Source organism: Cryptomeria japonica, chromosome 5, assembly GCF_030272615.1.
Source record: "Cryptomeria japonica chromosome 5, Sugi_1.0, whole genome shotgun sequence".
NCBI lineage: Eukaryota > Viridiplantae > Streptophyta > Pinopsida > Cupressales > Cupressaceae > Cryptomeria > Cryptomeria japonica.
Window position 1 is genome coordinate 241,477,622 of NC_081409.1, and position 20,013 is coordinate 241,497,634.

Sequence of the window (20,013 nt, forward strand, 5' to 3'; positions counted from 1 at the left end):
TGCATATGTGGTGTCATTGCCTTTCAAGGAGAATATACTTAAATATGTGCTAAGGGCATATAATCAAATCATGTGGTCTTTTTCCACACAACTGAACATGGATACACAACAATGATGATGGGTGAAGTTCTTGAGCAAATATGACTGTTTAATGTCCTTAAAGGGGGATGAAGATAGAGTAGTGGAGTCACTGAGTAGGTTTTGACATTTACATATGAGGAGCATTGTAATGACTGACCTGCAGATGGAAATTGAATGGTTAGAAATATTATTGTGTCTCTTCTTGCAAGTTATTGATATAGAGTCACTAGAAGATGTGAAGGTTAATGTTCAGAATTGGAATGTTTTAACCTTATTATGGTGTCAAGGAAGAATTTTCCTTGCAATCTGAGAAGCTAAAGGAAATGGTTATTTAGTAAGTTCAGAATATAGCATATGAATGATATCCTAGAAGTATGGTAGCGATCGTCAGCTTGAAACAGAATTTGGATTAGCTGTGGTTGGAGTAAGACATTGCTGCATATGTGGGCTGGTGTGTAAATTGTCTAAAGGTGAGAGTTGGTCATTACCATTTTGTTGGAATGTTAAAGCCACATGACATTTCTATTTGGATATAGAATGAAAAATCCTTTTATATTATTGGTAGTCTGCCAAAATCAATTAATGGACACTGTATACAAAATCATATTGGCTGATATTGATAAACTGACGAAGTCAGTTTTTTGGTTGTATTGCATTAGATAAATGCTGGACACCTGATAGCAGGGGTATTGGTTGAGGAAGTTTTTAGATTACATGTAATTCACAAGAAAGTGATATCAAATTGATACCCTAGGTTCACATATAAATAAATGGGTTTAACACAAATCTTTGTGCAAATCTTGAGCACATTACATAACATCATCGCACCTAGGATCATCAGGTAGAATGTTAGACTGATCCATTGTTTGAGTTTTTTCCTGTTCAATCGGTGGAAAGGTTGATGACTATTTGCCAACACTATTTCTGTTCTTTATAAAGGATAAAACCATTGGGAAGGCTTATTTACATAGGCATGGTCTATGAAATTCATGAGGATTCCATGCACTTTGTGCTTATCTTTCTCAATGGTAACACAACACGAAGCTTCTGTTAGCAAACATCTAATAGTAAATATCAATTTTTGATAAAAGGTACATAGGGTATAAATAGAATGTGCCCCAAGAACAACTGATCATTACTTCATTGTTTGCATCCATAGAGATCATTATAACTATTAGAGAATCATATCAATCCTTTATATTATTGGCAAATTATTACTGCACTCTTAAGTGCTGACATGGGCAGAAGAGAGCACTTTATCGAATTGTGAGTTCAGACAGATCATAATATCCCTCAAGTGGACAGGATTTGCAATTTTTGCTTTTTCAGCAGGGGGAAGCCAAGGGACATTTAATTTTCAAGTGCTTCATCTGCTATGCATTTCACAAAGGTATTGCCGTGTTTTCAAAGACTCTGCATTCTATATGTTTCCATCAAGATACAAAAGATACTTTTCTTGATTTAAAAGAGAGATATAAATTTTAGTTGACAGCCATTACTTAGTTCTTCCGATTCCATAATGTTGATCACGTTTTTTTTTTCTGCTCTATGTTATTTGGTAATGGCATGAAATGCATTGAGTCTATTGCACCTGTTGATGCTAATAATGGTAGACCATTCAAATGGTGCTTCAGTACCCAGTCCCAATTTTGTGACCAAAACCGTATTGCTAGCTTCTTTACTTCATGCAAGAAATCATTGGCGCTGGATATTAGGAGAGCTTCATCTTCTTTGCTTATACCTTAAAATAATTTCTCTGCCTGCTGGTTTCATTTGAATCCACTTTCCAAACAATGCCCTCTGGTTCATTTTGTGACATGAAATCCTGCAGATTTACATGGTTCTAGGCTTTAGGTTACCTCTGTAAATTCCTTGTGGCTTTCTGGTAGAGATTCTTGAGGCACTTCTTTTGATGCTATTCCTGTTGGTTGTACTTTATAGTTTAGAGTCTTAGACAACTATTCACTCTTCTTTTCCTCTACCATCAGAGTTTTATTGGCCATGGATGTTAGGATATGTTCCAGAGGGATTACTCAACTTCCTTGTTCAATTGTCCGGCCTTGCCCAATCAGACCTAATTCTCCGAGCAGCATTATCAGATCCTGCTTTGGCATCTTTTCAGTGATAGAAGATGATTTTGTTGGTTCTTAGGATACAATCCTTTATGCACATTTATGATATTACTAGTCGCCTATCATGATTTGCTACTCTTGTTTTTGTTAGTTACATTCTTCCTCGAGGGATTCTATTCTCACAAGGCTATTTACACTTATGCTCTTAAATCTGGGTTTTGACCATTTGAAGTTTATCCCAAGTTATGTTATATTTCTTGTATTCTTAGTTCTTAGTTACCTATTTGTAATGAATGGTTGCCCGACCCTAATACTTCTCTTTTGAAATTGAAAGTACTCAAGTCCCATCGACATCCTTACTGTCATTTGTGAATGGTATTATAATTGCGTTCTTTTTTTCATTCTTTTTTCATTGGTTGAAGCTGATGTTTCTTGGAGTATTCCATGTTACTGACCTTGAGTAACATGTCTATGTTCCATTTTTTTAGGAGAGCCATGTTGTTACAACCCTAACGATTCATGGCAACAAGTTCAAATGTCAAAAGGTATGATGCTGACTTTTACCTAACTTAGAATTTGTGGCTTCTAAACATTATTGTCATGCTATATATTAAGGCTTTGGGACCAGGTGTGTTTAGATCTTTTTGTAGCTTTTGTTATACTTTGTATAATTCGTTCTCTTTAGCTGACACTCGCATTCTATAAGATTATCTACAAGAGGGTACACGGTTCTCCAAGTTGTTTCCTTTGGATAGTCCTATCTATCTGGACAACATACTTGGACCAATCATGCAGACATTCTGGTCTGGTTGAGAAGTAGTCATGCGATTAGTCCACAGCTATATTAATTTATTAAAGTGCTTATTAATGTGTTTTTTCCCTTCTAGTTATATTCAAGCCTTATGCTTAAATTTGATCACATATGATATATTCATTTTCTTTTCTTTTATCTCATTTATACATTTTGTAACATCTTATGTCATTTAACATTTTTGTTCACCAGAGGATTTCAATTTTATTAATTAATTTATTATCTGAGTAGTTTGGGATCTGGTGTTTCTAAATTGGTGCTACTCATGATTACCTTTGACATTACACTTTTGGCTTGTATTGTTAAGCTGTATATTTTTTGATTTTCAAGTGGAGAAAGTGGTTATTGAACAGGATTCAGTTTCTTCAGTTGACACCTGGTGACATTCCCAAGGAAGAAATCTGTCCAGCTCTTTGACTGCCAGTAATTTGTCACAACTAATAGGAGTTATTTTTTAAACATAAGAGTTACCAGGGCTGCTAGTCATAATGACGCAAGTACAATGATACTATGAGAAGTTATACATATTTTTTTGTAGTATTCAAATCTCACGCACTCTCTAAAAATCAACTTTGTTAACTTATCTAGTAGGCAGCTTTTTTGACGTTTAAGACAATTTGTTGTTAATAATTGGTCTATATTATTCTGCTGCAGCCATGCATAGGCCTATAGTTCATCATGTTTTGCTCTTTATTTTAATTCTCTGTATACGTATGGACTCAGGTTTCCACAATTTAAATCGTGTTGTATAGCTTATGTTTTAATAGTGTGTAATTTATGGCATAATAAATCTTGATTAGGACTATTTCTAAACTTTCCTATTCAATCATTACATTTATAAGTCAACAATGAAGTCTATCTTACAAGCAGTCATTTTTTATAACATTCTTATAAACAATGCACGAGAGAGTTATGCTTTATTGTGTCTTTTTTGTCTTCTCTAACAATATTTAATCATTATTTCTGAATTTAAAGAAGAAGTGAATGTTACTGCAGTCAAAATAAAAGGCTAATATCAAGTGCACAAATGTTTAATTTATGTCAATGAAGATCTGAATGTGAAGGCATCAATTTTTTTTTGAGTATCATTTGTGTTGCACTTGGTGTGTGATATCAGCTGATTGTATTGTTTGTTTGAGTTCTACTAGTCTATCAATTGCTCATAAACAATGTATAAATGCAAAGCAGGCCTATGTACCAGTACATACGTTTGTAAACAAATAATTGGGCACTGTTTACTTTATTGAGTCACAGTGATATTTTTCACAAGAGATTTTGCCCTCAAGCACCTTTTGTAGTGTTTTAAATTTCATTCTTTATAAAATAGAGCTGCAATATTCCTTCAAATGATGTATTTTGTAACTGAGATACTTATTTAATCCTTCATTTCATGAAGGTTAGTTCTATAAGATGACCGTTCAAGTTTATGCTATAGGTCACTCACATTATAGCTATGTTAAATTTACATACTTAAGCAGTAATGAGGATTTGGGTGAAAGATTTAATTTGTTTGAGGGAGAAAGATGTTTACTTTTAGTTAAAATTTATTTTTTGTTAGATTCTCAATTTTATGGTTGTTTTTGCATATGATATAACAAGTCATTTAAAATTTGTTTGGCATTTGTGTTATGTTTGAAGGTTTGACATTCAGGCATACTATGTATCCTGCTTATAAGGGCAACCGCATTCCTACTCCTGATACTGTAGTTCAGGCTCTCCAATATTTGAAGGCAGCTTTGATGGCCATGTCACTGAAAGTTATCGAGGTGTGCATTCTGAATGCATTGAAATGGTAGAGAAAACAAAATACAAGGTCTAGATTAAATATTGCAGAAATAGGTATTGAAATATATGATAATTTTTATGACTTATTGGAATTCTCATACACTGATTTTACAATACATTGCATTGCATTGGCTTATAAAGCCTTACTTTTGCAAACAAAACTGTCCAAACTATCTTATGGAAAAACAATAAAAATTAATGAGAAAGTACCTCCCAAAACCAACAAACATTATTGATTACTGATATTAAAAAATAATACCTATTTTTTTTTATCTAGCCTGACTATATACGATAGATCCAAGATTAATTCCAACATTCCCCATCTTCCCCGTCTCTCCCTTTCTGTATTACATCGGTCCAAACAAAGTATGGAACATTGCATGGACTGAACACAACAGCCCATTTGGAAATCTGATAAAGCACCTCAATTAGTCTCCTTGTTCTCCCAGAACACACCAAACGGGTCACACTAATGGCTGTCTTGATTGTCAAACAATACCTATGAATTGAGGCATATTCACCTATTGGCAACAAAAGCACATTTTGTATTGAGACATACTCAACTATCCATGGATACACACCTCTAGGTCTATGGATTTGAGACATAGTGAACTATCCATATATATATAAATAGCCAAGTTTGTGGATTGAGACATACTCAACTATCCACAGATACGACACATGTTATTACCAGGTATTCCCTGACTGCCCTCCTCCCTCGCTCCAAGAAGGGACACAAATGTAGAACTAGTGCTTCTTATGCAAATTACCATCTCTGAGTGAGAAGATAGCTTCAGATGATAAGATTTCTCTAACTTCCAATGCCTCCAACCTCCTCTTTGACCCTGCGCAGTCCTTAATAATTATAGCCCTCCTCATCTTGATGGTGGGGAATGTCTCAAATATGTACCACAAAACCACGATGTCCTATCTTGGTTTTAGTAGCAGCCAAGGCTTTATTTGTCATCAACATGCCGTCAATGAGATCCTTGGCGAGTTGAATACATTTCATCATGATATGTCCTTTTTTATTACAATAGAAACATTTAAAAACTTTATTCTTCCTTATTGAAATTGTTGGCTTCTTCTTGACAAGTAGAGCAGTTTCTTCATTATTCAAGTGACTTTTTTAAAGTCAACTTCCGTCATGAATCAAAGAAGAATCATAGTTTCTGAACTTGGATTAAGTTTGTCTAATGTAAATACTAAATACAATTTTATCACAACTTGAAGGCATATCACCTGATAAAATTGCTTTAGCATCATCATCTTCGATCTTAGAATTAATACCAGCACATTGAATGTGAAGACGTCCAAACTCACTGATGTGCTAAACAGTACTTTCACCTTTATTCATCTTGCCCAAAAAGTTTTTTCTTGATTGATATCTTGGGACTAGAAGCTTGGGGGCCAAATAATGTATCCAGAACATTCCATATTTGTTTTGAGGTCTTTGTAAGATCAATGCGATATGTGTGCATCTAATAAGTCAAGACCAATGAGTGTTGTTGCTTTATGATTTTTAATTGTACATCTTGTGGCCTTTTTATGTTTCCCGCCAGAATATCCTATCGATTCTCTTCAATTAAAATCAGTTGCACCTTGATTCCCCACATATTAAAATTGTGCCCCTCAACTTGGTATTGATTTCTCCATATGAGTTCAATAAGAAAAAAGTGTAGCTTCCTTTCAAACAATTATTCTTTTGAAAGATTTTAATTTGAACACTTACTTAAATTTTTTGAACCTGTGAGCTCGTTGTAATCAAAACTAAAACCTTCAGTAACTATGTAACATAGTTGAAATGTTACCAAGGAAAAAGTTAAAACACTTCTCACTAACTGGCCTTATTTTAAAATTCATAAAAGAGTGTTCAGTTAGATAATCAACAAGATTAACATATTCAGCCTTGCAAGTGACAATGCCATTAATAAAATAACTAGCTGATAATAATAAAATCATTGACCTACTGCCTAGTAAGTTCCCTTCTGTATTTGTCAAACAAACAATAGCCAATGAACAGCCATCTTTATTCGCATGGAATAGATTGCAGGGTAATTGTTGGCTTTGCAGTTTGCAAGAATCACGGTAAGGAACAGATATGACTGTCTTATTCTCAAACAATCTTTGTGGAAGCCTTGTGAGGAAGAATACACAGTGGGCAGATTTTTCTCATTTCTGTGCTTGTCTCCAACCAGTCAGAATTGCATGCCACAAGCCTACACCTCCCAGACACTCTGAATATAATAAACAACAATAGCATGCAATGCTTGAACAGAATATAACACCTATATTAGTGGTCCACAATCTTGACGTACAACAGCAAACAATTCCTTCAAATAAAAACCAGAAAAATGCCTCTTTCACACCTTATCATTGCTAATTGCATTTTGTTGATAAGTACTGGCTGGGTGCTCCTCCTCCTCGGTACTACTATCATTCAGCCTCCTATCCTCTTTAAGACTAGCAACTGCTGTGATACCATATTGAAAATGGTAGACTAAACAAAGCATTAAGTCTAGGTTACATCATTGCAGAAATAGATACTGAAATATACGATAATTTTTACTACTCATCAAGATTCTCACACACTGATTTTACATTACATTGCATTGGCTTATAAAGCCTTGCACTCCCATACAAATCTGTCCAAACCATGTTATAGGAAAGCAACTACCAAAACCAACTAACATTATTAATTACTAATGTTAAAAACTAACACATTTATTTATTTGTTTATTTAATCTATACTATATATATTTTAAATGTACTATCAACTCCAACAGAATGAGAGTACATCGCTTAAGGATGCATTTTTTTGGTGTTTTATCTGTTGATATTGTCTTCTAAAAGCAGGTTCCAGGTGTAGAAGCTGATGATGTGATTGCAACATTAGCTGTTAATGGAGTAGCTGCTGGTGCCAAGGTATACTCAACTGCCTGTAGCTTTTGCTGATGTATCAACAATTTCCAGGAAACAATATTGATTTTATTGTATACCGGTGGGCCTGGAAATTGAGGTTGGATTTTCATTAGGCAAAATTGCAGTTTTATTCTTATGAATTCCAAAATGAAGATAAAGAATAATGTGACTAGGTGCTATTGCATAATTAGAAGTTAAGATACAATCATTTCTATGACAAGACAGGAAATATGTTTAAGGATTTTATTGTAATGAACCGAAGTCACGGAATTTCAGTAATCTAGATTAGCATTGTATTCTTCAAGAGAGGAGGTTATAAATTACTGACTATAGACAAGATTTCCTAATTCTGATTTGTTAATGTAAGCTTTGGTAATATATACTAGACCTTTGCTGGAATCGTGTTTCCAGATTCTATCCCATCCCTATAGTGGATGGTAGAATTACTGCCCTTAGGATGGCAACAACCCACCTTAGGCTCCCATGGTTGGTCTAGCCCCAAGGTGGTTGCCCTGTCCGCTAGCAAACTCCCAGCCCATTATAGGCAACGGTATATTATGGAAATAACACCCCAAAAGGTAACTAGCAACATATTATCTAATACTAACGTAAATCAACATATATTGCTAAATGTCATTAAGTAATGTCTCTGGATATGGCTACCATATTTAGAGACATTCACTGTTTAATTACATAGTAAATGGAAATTGTAATCATTTTTCCTGCTTTAACTAGAAATGCATATAGAATTAACTATGATTTATATATATACTTCTCTCTACTAGATGATAGGAAATTTGCCTAGGATATGACTTCCCATAATCCTCGGCCAAACCAGTGAACCGTAATTATACATAACCAAAAACCGAATTACTTTGCAAGAGGTTTTCTCAGGACCTTTGTGGTGCGTACCTGGTCTTTGGCGTTTCTGCCGAACTCCTTCCTTTTATATCTCCCAATTTGAGGGAGAGGTCACACCTCTTCATCATGTATGCCTTTTGGCAAGAAACATACCCTTTCACCATTAGCACCCTTTGAAAGAGTGCAACTCTTCATTATTTCTACCCTTTGAAAGGGACACAGCCTTTCATAATCAGATCTGCACTTCTCATTTCCAAATTATCCTCCCCTCTCAAATGAGGTTTTCTTCTCCCTTTTATATCTCATTGTTGAGGGAGTCACAACTTTTCCTTTCATGTCTTTTGACTTTTCATTAACTTAATTAATTTTTAATTAATCATATTTAATTATATTATTTTATATTTTAATTTAATTTTTAATGTTTTAATTTTTTTATTATCATTTATTATTAAATTCTATTTTAAAGTGGGGGACATTACATTTATGTTCAAATTTATCATCTCATATTCCGATCATACTTTTCACTGCAGTTGCCCTTCCAAGCCTGACTGTAGAATATATTTAGTCATGGATATTTGACAACATAACTTATTTGAAAGTAACCCTACCAAGACTTATCCTACTACATTTGTTTATTAGAGGATGATGATCACCATGTGAAAGAGGGTGGAGATTGATATCCATATCTTTGGACAAAATATACTTTAAACATTTAATCTCATGGTATTTCAAGCAATGAATAAAGAAATGTCATTATGTCTCAATGTTTAACGTACATGGCATTAGTAATTGTTGGCCTTATAAGCGTAATGTAGTGGCCTGACCTAAAGTTGATTGTAAATATATGATATGTGCATATATATGATTGTATTTAAGGATAATGAATGGTTCTGTTAAAATTCTAGGTGATGTGTTCTGAGATTATTTAGATGATTAGAGAGATTCAGGTAAGTTGAAAGCTGTTGGTGATGTGTGCAAGACTGGAAAAACAAAGTTGATGTAGCATACTGTTGATACGGGAAAAGTACTTCTACTCTTTCGGTCAACAAAAAATAGAATATCTAGATAATCCCATTCTCTCTTGCATAAGGAGGTTTCTAGTGCTACTAAGGACGATCACAAGAAGAGAACCTCAAGGTTTAAACTGTCAGGTCTTGATTGTGGGACAACTCAATGGTAATGTGTTTGCTGGTAACACTAAGGGGACTTACGCCTGCGATAACGATTGGCTTTGGAAAGGTTCTACAGGTCGTTCTTAAGACTTTACAAGTCTTCTACTCATCAAATCTTCATTAGGCATGATGCTGTTTCGGGGATATCAACTTCAGATTTGTAAAATAAATAGAAAAAGAGTAAGGGAAAGAAACTATGCTAGTTTTAACTAAAACAACATCTTTGGGCAAATAGACAAATTTCAAATTACCATGCTTTGTTTTGCCAGTTAAACACAACTAGATAGAACGGGTGCAATCTTCAAGGGATAACTTGATTTTCAAACTACTACATACATATGCTGAATTCAAAACATTCATTCAACTAAGCATTAAGTAGTCGAACTAAGCTCTTTAAAATGGCCAGACTAACCATACAGGGGGATTAACAATCAGCTAATCCTTAATGGTATGAATAGAAAATTCCCATCAAATATCAACCCAAATAAACCATTTTGTAAATAAAATGGATAACAAATTTTAAATTTTGGAAGAAGGGGAACCATGCACTCACAAGAAAATAGACACATATTTGTCTTCCATCAATTCTGTATATATTTTGGCAGAGTTTCAGCACCAATTCTTTAACATCTTACAAAAATAGGAGAAAATTAGTCCCCTTTATATAGACTTTCAAAGTCTGGATGAATGGCTAGGATTTTAACTAAACAAGTGGCCCAGATTCATCCATACAACATGTGCACCCATGCCTAGTAAATATGGAACTTACCCTCCCAACTAACTTAACAACCACCAGCAATAAAGCTGTCCCAAAAAGTGCACAACACGGAGCTCAAAAACAAAAAAGAGTACTTTGGTAGTTGGAAGAAATAACTTTGGGAATTGCACTTTTTGTCATCCCAAAGTAGATATTTCCCCCTTTTAGAATAAAAAATAATCTTTACCATTTAAGTACTTTTTCCAGATATCTCGGCCTGTAGCTCGCTTTGCCCAAACATATTCTTGAAACCTTATGCAGATGGCCCTTATCTCCAATCCAGGGGTTGTAGCTATGTTGTTGATTTGGAACATGATGTCCTCACAGTGATTTTTTACCCTTTGCAGTTCCAACTCCCAATCCTCTTGGTTGGTCTCGTACTCTCGCACTGCTGGATGTAGTTTGTTGGCCACTACCATATCATTCCTGGTATATGGAGCCCCATCATTATTTTTTAGCTGGCCTTTTCAATGAATTTTCAATTTGTCATACTCCATCTAAGGCCTCCAATCACCAACCAAACTTTGCAAAAGCTTCATGCAATTATTTTCGACACGGAGTAGGGTAGTTTCACATTCCTCCCATCCCTCATCAAAGAGGTCCATGTGGTCACTCTTTAATCGCATAGTTCAATACCAGTTTTCCAAGGTGTCAAATTCATGGGGTTTGATGATCTGCCGACTTGTAGGTATCTTAGAGATTGTCAAGAAGAAGGCTGTCATGACTGGAAGTGAGTTATTAACAACCTCCTTTAATTTCTTGAGTCCCTCCTTGGTGGATGATATTGCTTGGGTGGTTTGATCTATTTCATTTTCCAAAAAGGTCAAACCCAGGTTTGTCTGATTTGCCATTTTTGTTACCTCTTCGAACCACTCCCGCATTATTTTGTTTGAAGCTCACATCCTTTCAAATTCGGTGGTTGTGTTCTGTGCCAGTGCCGCAGAAGGAACATAGATCTCTTTAGCATGTTGCAGTGGTTTCAGTAGATGATCTATGTAGCTCTCGACTTGCTCAGCCGGTGCCTTATACATATCCCTCTATGCGGTCAACTTTTCCAATTGGCTCAGCATTGTCTCCACTGACTCCCTAAATTCTTCCAGCTCCCAGCTCTTGGTTGCCTTTCCCATTGGGATTGACACAACATTGTAATCGGCAAGTGTGACCTCCTCAGTTGATTTGCTTTCTAGTGGGGCAGCAATGTGTATTGTCCGGTTCCTTTGAGCATCCTTGGTCACCTTGGAATAGGTCTTGGTTTTCTTCTTCTCTTTAACCAGAGGCTGTCCTATTCAGGAAAATAAGTCTTCTAGACTTATAGGTGGCCTGATTGCCACTTTCTTCTCAGCTCGAGCTTTCAACCACACAGGAGGTACTAATTGACCAGAAGTGACCACCATCTCTTTGCCTTGCTCTCTTGAAGTTGTAGCAGATTCTGTTTCTGCTCTTGGCTGGTCAACTAGGGATAGGAGCTGATTCCCCTTAGTATCCAGTTCCTTTTCTACGGTCGAGTTTTCTCCGTCCTCACTCAATTACAGTTGGGGAATCTTAACTGCACGTTCTTCATTTCAAGAGGGAGTCTCGTACTTGTCGTCCTCCTTATCCTCATTTTTACCCTCATTCTTTTCAGCCTCTTCATCACCCCCTTTACCATCTTCTTCATTGGGCCGGATTTCTCCATTAATTTGATTTTCGAGGCCCTCTAGATCAATGACCTGCCCCTCTGGCTTTTGTACATTAGGCTCCTCTTGGTCTGTTGTTTGCGTGACGATTGAATCTGCTTGTTGTACAAGAGGGCATATTGCTGCTCTATCGCAGTTGTATCTTCTGTTGTTGTGAGATCTTTTGGTTAGGTGGTAGCAGATGGGCTCCTTACTGTTAACTTCTTCCTAGCGGGAGCCTCGGGTGACTGGCTTTTATTCTTCCTGGACTTCTTTGATGCCCTTGACCCTTTGCTGGCCTTTCCCTTCTTTGTTTTCTTCTCAGGCTTCTTTTGTTCTACTCGATGCCTCTTCATCTTCTGATGAGTGAGACTCGAGGTCTCCCATCAAATTGTAGGTGAACTGTACCCCATCATGGGTTAGTTCCTCAATGCGCTGATTTATCCAGGCATCAATGTATCTCTTGGGTCCCTCCATTATAATTTCCAAATTGGTGACTGGATCTTGAGGCCAGTTGATTAAGGCAGGGGGGTGATCTTTCACGGCTTCATAGGCCTGATGTTGCACGTAGTTTCCGTAGTCAACTAGCTGGTCTGGGACTCGGGCGTATTCAAAAATTCTAATTTGGTGCAAGTTGAGCTCGGAGTATTCCCTCCTACGGACCTCAAAATCATTAGCACAACTTGCCCAGTAATCATCTATGTCCATTTTGTGCTTGTAATAGTGGCCATAGGCTTTCCGTCCCAGTCCTGTAGGATCAAAGCCTTTTCTGTAGAGATGCTCTTGTAAGTAGTATGAAGATAGCTCCTCAATCGACTGCTCAACTTGCACAAGGGTTTTGAAATACACATCATTGCCTGCTATCGCCATTGGGAAGGAGACCCCTGAAACCTTTTTGTCTTTGAGAATTTCCCCAGTTGGATGTGCTTGTCTTTTGACCTCTAGGAGCACTATCTTGTCGGTAGGATACTTGGGGAGTCGGTAAGGATGGCCCTCAAAGCCTGAGGTTCTCAAATAAGAGATTCGAGGAAACTGAATAAACCAAGTCCCACACTTCCATATCAATGTAATTGCCTGTTTGGACAACCTTTGTTGTAGTTCCTCTTGCATCGTTCTGACCATGCGCATGGTTAAGGTATCATTCATGTGCTCATACTGATTCACTGCATATGCTATATTGTTCCTCTCCCTCTGGCTTATATCGTAGAAGTGCAATTGAGGGTAGCAGTCATACACCTTTATCTGGTTGGGCCCGTTTCCAATGCCCTCTAGGCGGATTAATCCCAACAACCCGGGATGTTGTGCAAACATATACACCATGTAAGACGATGTGGTGAAGTAGCTCTTCTCTGCTAACTGTACCAGCTGTGCATGAATGTTATCACTAATAATTTGAGCCCAATCAAACTTGATTTTCCCCACGAAGACCTCCTCTGCATAGTAGAACATACACTCCTGAAATAGATTGGAATGGGGCAGCCCCATGACACGGCTGAGAAGGGTGACCATGTCCCCATATTCTTCATTAAAACTTGCTCTTGTATACCTTTTTGAGGATCCTGGAGCTATGGGGCCTCCTTTCTTTAAACCAGTTGTTGTTCATTTTGCTCTTACACTTGACGGGATTTTGGTCATATATTCCTTGTGCCTCCTCCATTGGGACCACAATTGCCTCCTCATGGGTAGGGATGCTGAAAGCCTCTGCAATGGCCTCAGGGGAGAAATCTGCTATTACCATGTCATTCACAAACACCACCCTACCGTTAGGTTCACAAACACCACCCTACCATTAGGTTTGTTGTGTTTGGAGCTTTCTACAATCAACTCATAGTTCTGAATAGCTTGCGGGAATTCGACAGCCTATGCTATCCCACTCTCCACTATTTTCTTCACTCTCCAGTGGGCGTCTGCGGCATACACTTTATCTTTGAACTGTCGGATATCAATATGCCCGAAGTTTGTATCCCCACATTTTCCCATTTGCTTTGAACTTTGGAGTTCCACAATACTCCCTGGTATTCATATTTCATTTTTTCCAATTTACGGGGGTTCTCAGTCTTAGATGTTTGAGACGTTCCTGGTGCTTTAGGTGCCTTAGAGGAATCAAATGCTTTGGGAGGCATCTACCTTGCAGACCAAGATGCAAATTACGAGGGGGTCATAAATGCGTAAATGGGGTCAGTGGTGCCCAACAACGGCGTTAGTAACAAAATCATCAACAAAGTGACAACATAACAACATAATGGCGACTTTTGAAAAAAAAATGTTGCAGTTTCTTGTTCAAGTTCTCCAGATTTGTTGTAGGGCTAAATTTTTTGGTTTTGACACGATTTTCAGGTTTAAAATTTGTTTGTGTGGCGCACTTTACAGTTTTAGACTTGTTTAGCAAGATATGGGGGAGATTTTTCGGCATTTACAGGCATGTTTGAGTAATGTTTTAAACTCTCTATCCTGGTTGTAGGTCTCGAAAATTTTACCAGGTTGGGGTTGTTTTTTTTTGTATTTTTTTTTTTGTTTCGGCAATGTTTTGCTTAACTAAGGTTTGATTCCTGAATGAAATTTGTAAAATATAAATCGCATGTAATCTCTAGGGTTAAATACAACATTTCATCATCATTTGGAGAAGAACTTATTTGCTAATACTTCAAATATTGAAGCATACCTGAAAATGGTTGAAATGCCTAGCTCATTGTAGATGTCTTGGTTGGGTGATGTTGAAAACCTGCTAGAAATGTGTTTCTAGTTTCTAGCGCCTTTATGATTTTGCGAGAAGTAATAAAAGGCCCTTTGAAATGCCAAGAACTCTACCAATCTTGATCGACTCTAACTAAAATCCGACCTGCCTTGGCCTTTGCTCGACGAACGAAGGCGAATTTCGCACAGTATGAAAGGAATGGTGTGATCTCTTATTCTAGCTCTGCAAATCTCCTTCCCAGTGTATCCTTCAGCGAATGAAAAAAAGAAAGGAAAACGCTTTCCTTCAAGCTACATTGACATTCATTTGCTAGTGCCTTAGTGTGTTGGAAGGTGTCGACATACTTTCAGCGAATGAAGGGTGTTGTTTGATCTCGAAACATCTGAACTTCCTGATATACATCAATGATTTATGAGCGAAATGCTTCCTCCCTGGTTGAAACAGGAACCACTTTGCTTAGACCCGACATTCTTTTGGCGAATGAAGGGCGAAATGGAAAAAAATGTTTTAACTTGAATCCCTAAGGCACGTGAACTTTGATGGAAAGACACCAACACTTAGCCCTTTTTTCTTTTGAAAAGGATCTCACTTTCGGTATTTGTTTCGGCTGATGGAGGCACAATAAGGGGAAAGACTATTTCTTTCTTAAATGTTGCGATTTTAATTTGCCTTAACTTTTAACGTTGCCTCCCTTCATCGGTGCTTTTTTCGGTGATGGAGGCATGAAATGTAAATAAACCTTTGTTGAACTTAAATCGATACCCCCCCTCTTGGTATTTTACTAATTCAATAGTGAATTCGAGATCTTTTCGGATCTCCTAATCAAGATACACAGCAAAAGAACCAAGTTGTAGAAGGAGAAAGAGGCCTAGCAGTCTCACTTTTTAGTCTGGGTTTGTTTTTGGTTTCACATGCTTTGCTAGCTATTTGTGGGTCCCATAGGCTGTTCAGCCTCGTGGACGTTATTAAAAAAACATTCTTTCATTCATTCATTTGGTGCTTGGAGGTAGAATTAGAAAAGGGGCATCTTTTCAGCTTATGCAAGAATGGAAACTTTGGTAAAATAACGTTAAGCTCTCCTTTTTGGTATTTAACTCGGCAAATAAGGGGATATTTTTAAACACGCCGAGGCCTCTTCCTCTTTTGGCGAGCAAACTCCATTCACTTTTCCGCTTTACTAAGGGCCCCTTTTTCGGTATTCAACTCGGCTATTTGAAGCTCGATGGGAAAAGGCATTTTAACTTTAAAAGCACAAAGACTTGGTCCAAATCGGCTCCCTTTGTTTCTCTTGTTATTAAACACTTGGCTCTTTTTTCGGTGTTTAGAGGTGAAATTGGAAGAAGGTGTTTTGACTTTGAAAACGTTCGAACTCCCCATTGGTAGTTTTGCCAACACTCTAGGCGCCTGTGGATCACTTCTTGCTTTCCACCATGTTAGAAGCCTTGACAAACATTTCGGTGTAATGAAGCATGATCAAAAAGACGTTTCACCCTCTATTTTATTTACTACTTACGAACCTTGGCTTACACACCTCGTCACCTTTGAATGATTTTCGGCCTTTGCAAGGGCAATATAAAAAATAATTTTACCTTCATGCCCAAGTTCTATATTCGCTTTGACTAAGCTTGGATTTTATGTTCCTTGTTCTGGTTTGAAGGCAAGGAGTGAAAAGGAGATATGAAGATGGCCTTGTACAAGCTCATTTTTGGGAGACTCTCCTTTCACACTTTCTCTTGCTGAACACTATTGCATTGGCATTTGAGGTCAAAAACATACAACCATGAAATGCCTCTTAAATTCAAATCGAAATCCGCCTTTTTGCAAGCATTGGTCATTTTAGTGCAGTCTTGAACTCTGCCAACTTTTGAAATCATGACCTAAGTATTGCTTCTTGAGCCTCACAGCTCCCTGGGGATCCTAATCTCTCTTTCTGCTTCCTACTCGGCCAACCTAACAAAATCCCACTCAAGGCCTCGACGAGGGAAACTAGGAAAGCGGGGGGGGGGGGGGTCCCTATTGACGACGGGGAGTGTGTGCAAGGCACAACACATAGAAACTGAATCAAATGACTACAAAGGAAACCACAGTTGCCTGAATCAGACTTGGTTTGGATCTTGCAAGACCGACTTCCAAGGCTGGCCTGGACTCTGCAAAAACTCAACAGAAGACCTAACAAATTAAAAATTTATTGAATATACAACATTTTACAAAAAAATTCTTTTCATACTCGGGAGAATTTCACTTAAAAGAAACAAATATACAGTTTCATGCTAGTATATGTGCTAAGTATCATAGTGACTGGGGAATGCATCTCCACCCAATTGAGTTGGCCAATGACAAGGCCAAGTCCGATTTCTTGCAAGAACTCTTGAATAATTTTTTTGTGGCAATGTGTCATTTTACATATACATATCAGGAATATTAAACTTTATCAAATGTCTATTAAAAGAAGCTCAAAAAAAGGGACTGACATAAGAAGGCATTAAAAACTGTAGCTTGCTTTATAGAAATAATAATTCAGTCAGACAACAGTTCTTATAGGATAAACTGTTGATGAAAAATAGCGCGTTCTATAATAAAAGAAGTGTAAGATTCAATTAAATCAGCTACTGGTCATAGGCAAATGTGAAAGATATCTCAAAAGATTAAGCCCATTTACTACTGTAGAAAAGGCAGAATGAACAAAATAAAGAAATTTAAGAATCTTTGTTCCCTTGCAAGGGAAGATGAAGTCATTATAGAGTGGCATAAGGCGGCAGGAAAAGCTATAATTCAATCAGACAACAGCTCTTCTAGGATAAACTCTAGATGAAAAGCATCAAGTTTTATAAGAAAATAACTTCAAATGAATCAGTTACTGGTCATAGTCAAATTTGAAAAATATCTCAAAATCTTAAGCCCATCCACTATCGTATAAAAGGCAGAATGGACAGATAAAGAAATTTAAGAATCTTTTACCCTGCAAGAGAAAGTGAAGCGATTACGGATAACAAAAGTCTCCAATAGGGGGACTAAAAATATAATTCCAGGGAATGTTGGATGAAAATATACACTATTTTAGTGTATTGGAAGAGGTATCAAATAAATATGGCAAGCTAAAGCTAAATGTGAATTATAATGTGCAGTCTATTAGGTAAGTTGTGATATGCAACATTGTAACTGTTTTTTTTAATGAAAATCTGCAAAACAATGAAAGTAAAAACACAATCGCAATACAGGTAAATCATTTAAAAGTAAAATTTATAAATGACATGTCTATGCTGGTTTAAAATCTTGTGTCTTGTGTCCTGGATATACCGTTCTGTTATAATTAATTATACATCTATAGGATATAAATCAATTACATAAATAGAATAGCACCTGGTAAAAATATTGATTACAGAAGGAGATGTTGTAGGTCAATTCATGTTTAGAATGACTTGAGCAAGGAACTTGAGAAGTGATGAATAGTTATAAATATCCCAAACTAATGTACATATTTTCTTACATTGAAGCGTTTTAAGCAAGAAAATGCTCCAGCAATAGAAACACCACAAATTAGTACAAAAGAAAGGCAAGTTTTACTCTGCTGATTGTACTGCTGTTTGCTATCTGAATAATTCACAAATTATTATGATAGCAAGGCTTGTGCACTCTTTCTCAATCAAACTCTATTTTTAACATATTGAAAAACAGAAACCCTTTTTAAGTTGATTTTAAGTTCCCTCTCAGTATAACTATCTCAGCTTTGCATGATGATGACAGGAGCATCAAATAAAAGTGTATTTCCTCACAATTAGGGGATGGCCTATTCTTTTAACATGAAATAAAAAGATATGTATGGAGTAAATCTAGATTTCTAATTAGTCAATTGTATGCCTCAGAATTTGAAAAGGAACAGCAGATTGATTAACTGTTTCTAGGACCACATTTTAGTTGGCGGAGAAGCTGTTGGTGTATCTTGGAGTGCAAATAATCAGCTTTCTCGTTGGAGGAAATGCTGGTAACACAATCATCATACAATATTGGTGGGGCAAAGACATGGGAGAGCTGACTGAGGCCATAATTTAGTGAAATGGATTCCCAACAAGATGATGAAACAAAAATAAAACTATAGAAGTTTTGCTTGTGATGAAAGGTAATGTATTGGTATCATGACGACTCTATCATCACTCTGAGGGTTTAGCAGGACAATCAATCAGCACTGTCTTATAGCACTTGAGTGGGCTTGCATTGCATAAGAAGTTTCCATTGGATTCTGTGGTTTCCTTGTGCCAGAAAGCAGTTCATGGTAATGCTTATTTATAAAGAGCTTCTAATCTTCTATATTGTTTTTGCAAATACGTTCCACCATACTTTGGTTACAAAGTGTACTTCATAAACCTAATTGCTCTTATATATTTTTATGATTTATAAATCATGTTTATTTATATATTATACTTGCATCTTTTTTTATAATGAATTAGAGCAGTGAACATAATGGTTGTTTTGTTTATTATCTAACCACGGAATATTCTTTTTAGGTGCGGATTGTGTCACCAGACAAAGACTTCTTCCAGATCATATGTCCTTCAGTACGACTTTTAAGAATCGCTCCTCGTGGAACGCAGTTAAATATAATATTTTGTTAACTTGACTTGACCTTTGCTGCATTTTTTTCATTGTTGCATTCACTTTGAATGCATGCAACTTTATACTAATGCTGAGAAACAAATTCTTCAGCTTCACTCTTTATGATAACATCACTTCCCTAATTGAATTCATTTTTGGTTATCTGAATCATTGTTTTGTTTTATACGTAGGGTTGTATCATTTGGCATAGAGCAGTTTGCCGAGAAATATGGGGATTTGAAACCATCTCAAATTGTAGATGTAATGGCACTTGTTGGAGACCCTAGTGATAACATTCCAGGTTGTGATGTTTAACTTCTTACTATAATGTATTTGCATGTGTTCTGCAGCATTTGTTGTGTCAAAGAATATTTTTAAAAAGTAAGGAAATCAATATGGTATCTGTTACTTCAAGTTAGTGAGGTCCCTAATTATTGTCTTGCTTGTTTTATTGCAAAGTACACCTAGGACCAAGTAATTGTGTTCACTTGGAGGATCTTGGGTAATTGTAAATAGTATGTTCCCTATACTTGCATACGGAGAGGGGCAAATGCACATTTGTCAATATTGTTGGAATGACAATGCAACCTATTTTGAGCTACAGAGAGTGTG

At 36.7% G+C, this 20,013-nt stretch overlaps 1 protein-coding gene across 3 annotated transcripts in view; it reads left to right on the forward strand.

The window, feature by feature from the left end:
• Positions 1–20,013, forward strand: part of LOC131028835 (uncharacterized) — a 246,320-nt gene that overhangs the window by 84,560 nt on the left and 141,747 nt on the right. For 2 of the 3 annotated variants that reach the window (XM_057959189.2, XM_057959188.2), the window contains exons 7-11: positions 2,642–2,698; positions 4,603–4,730; positions 7,606–7,674; positions 19,314–19,399; positions 19,593–19,702. In XM_057959189.2, the coding sequence (XP_057815172.2) occupies positions 2,642–2,698; positions 4,603–4,730; positions 7,606–7,674; positions 19,314–19,399; positions 19,593–19,702 (450 nt within the window). The remainder of the gene's footprint in view (positions 1–2,641; positions 2,699–4,602; positions 4,731–7,605; positions 7,675–19,313; positions 19,400–19,592; positions 19,703–20,013) is intronic. The other variant, XM_057959190.2, reaches the window with a different exon arrangement.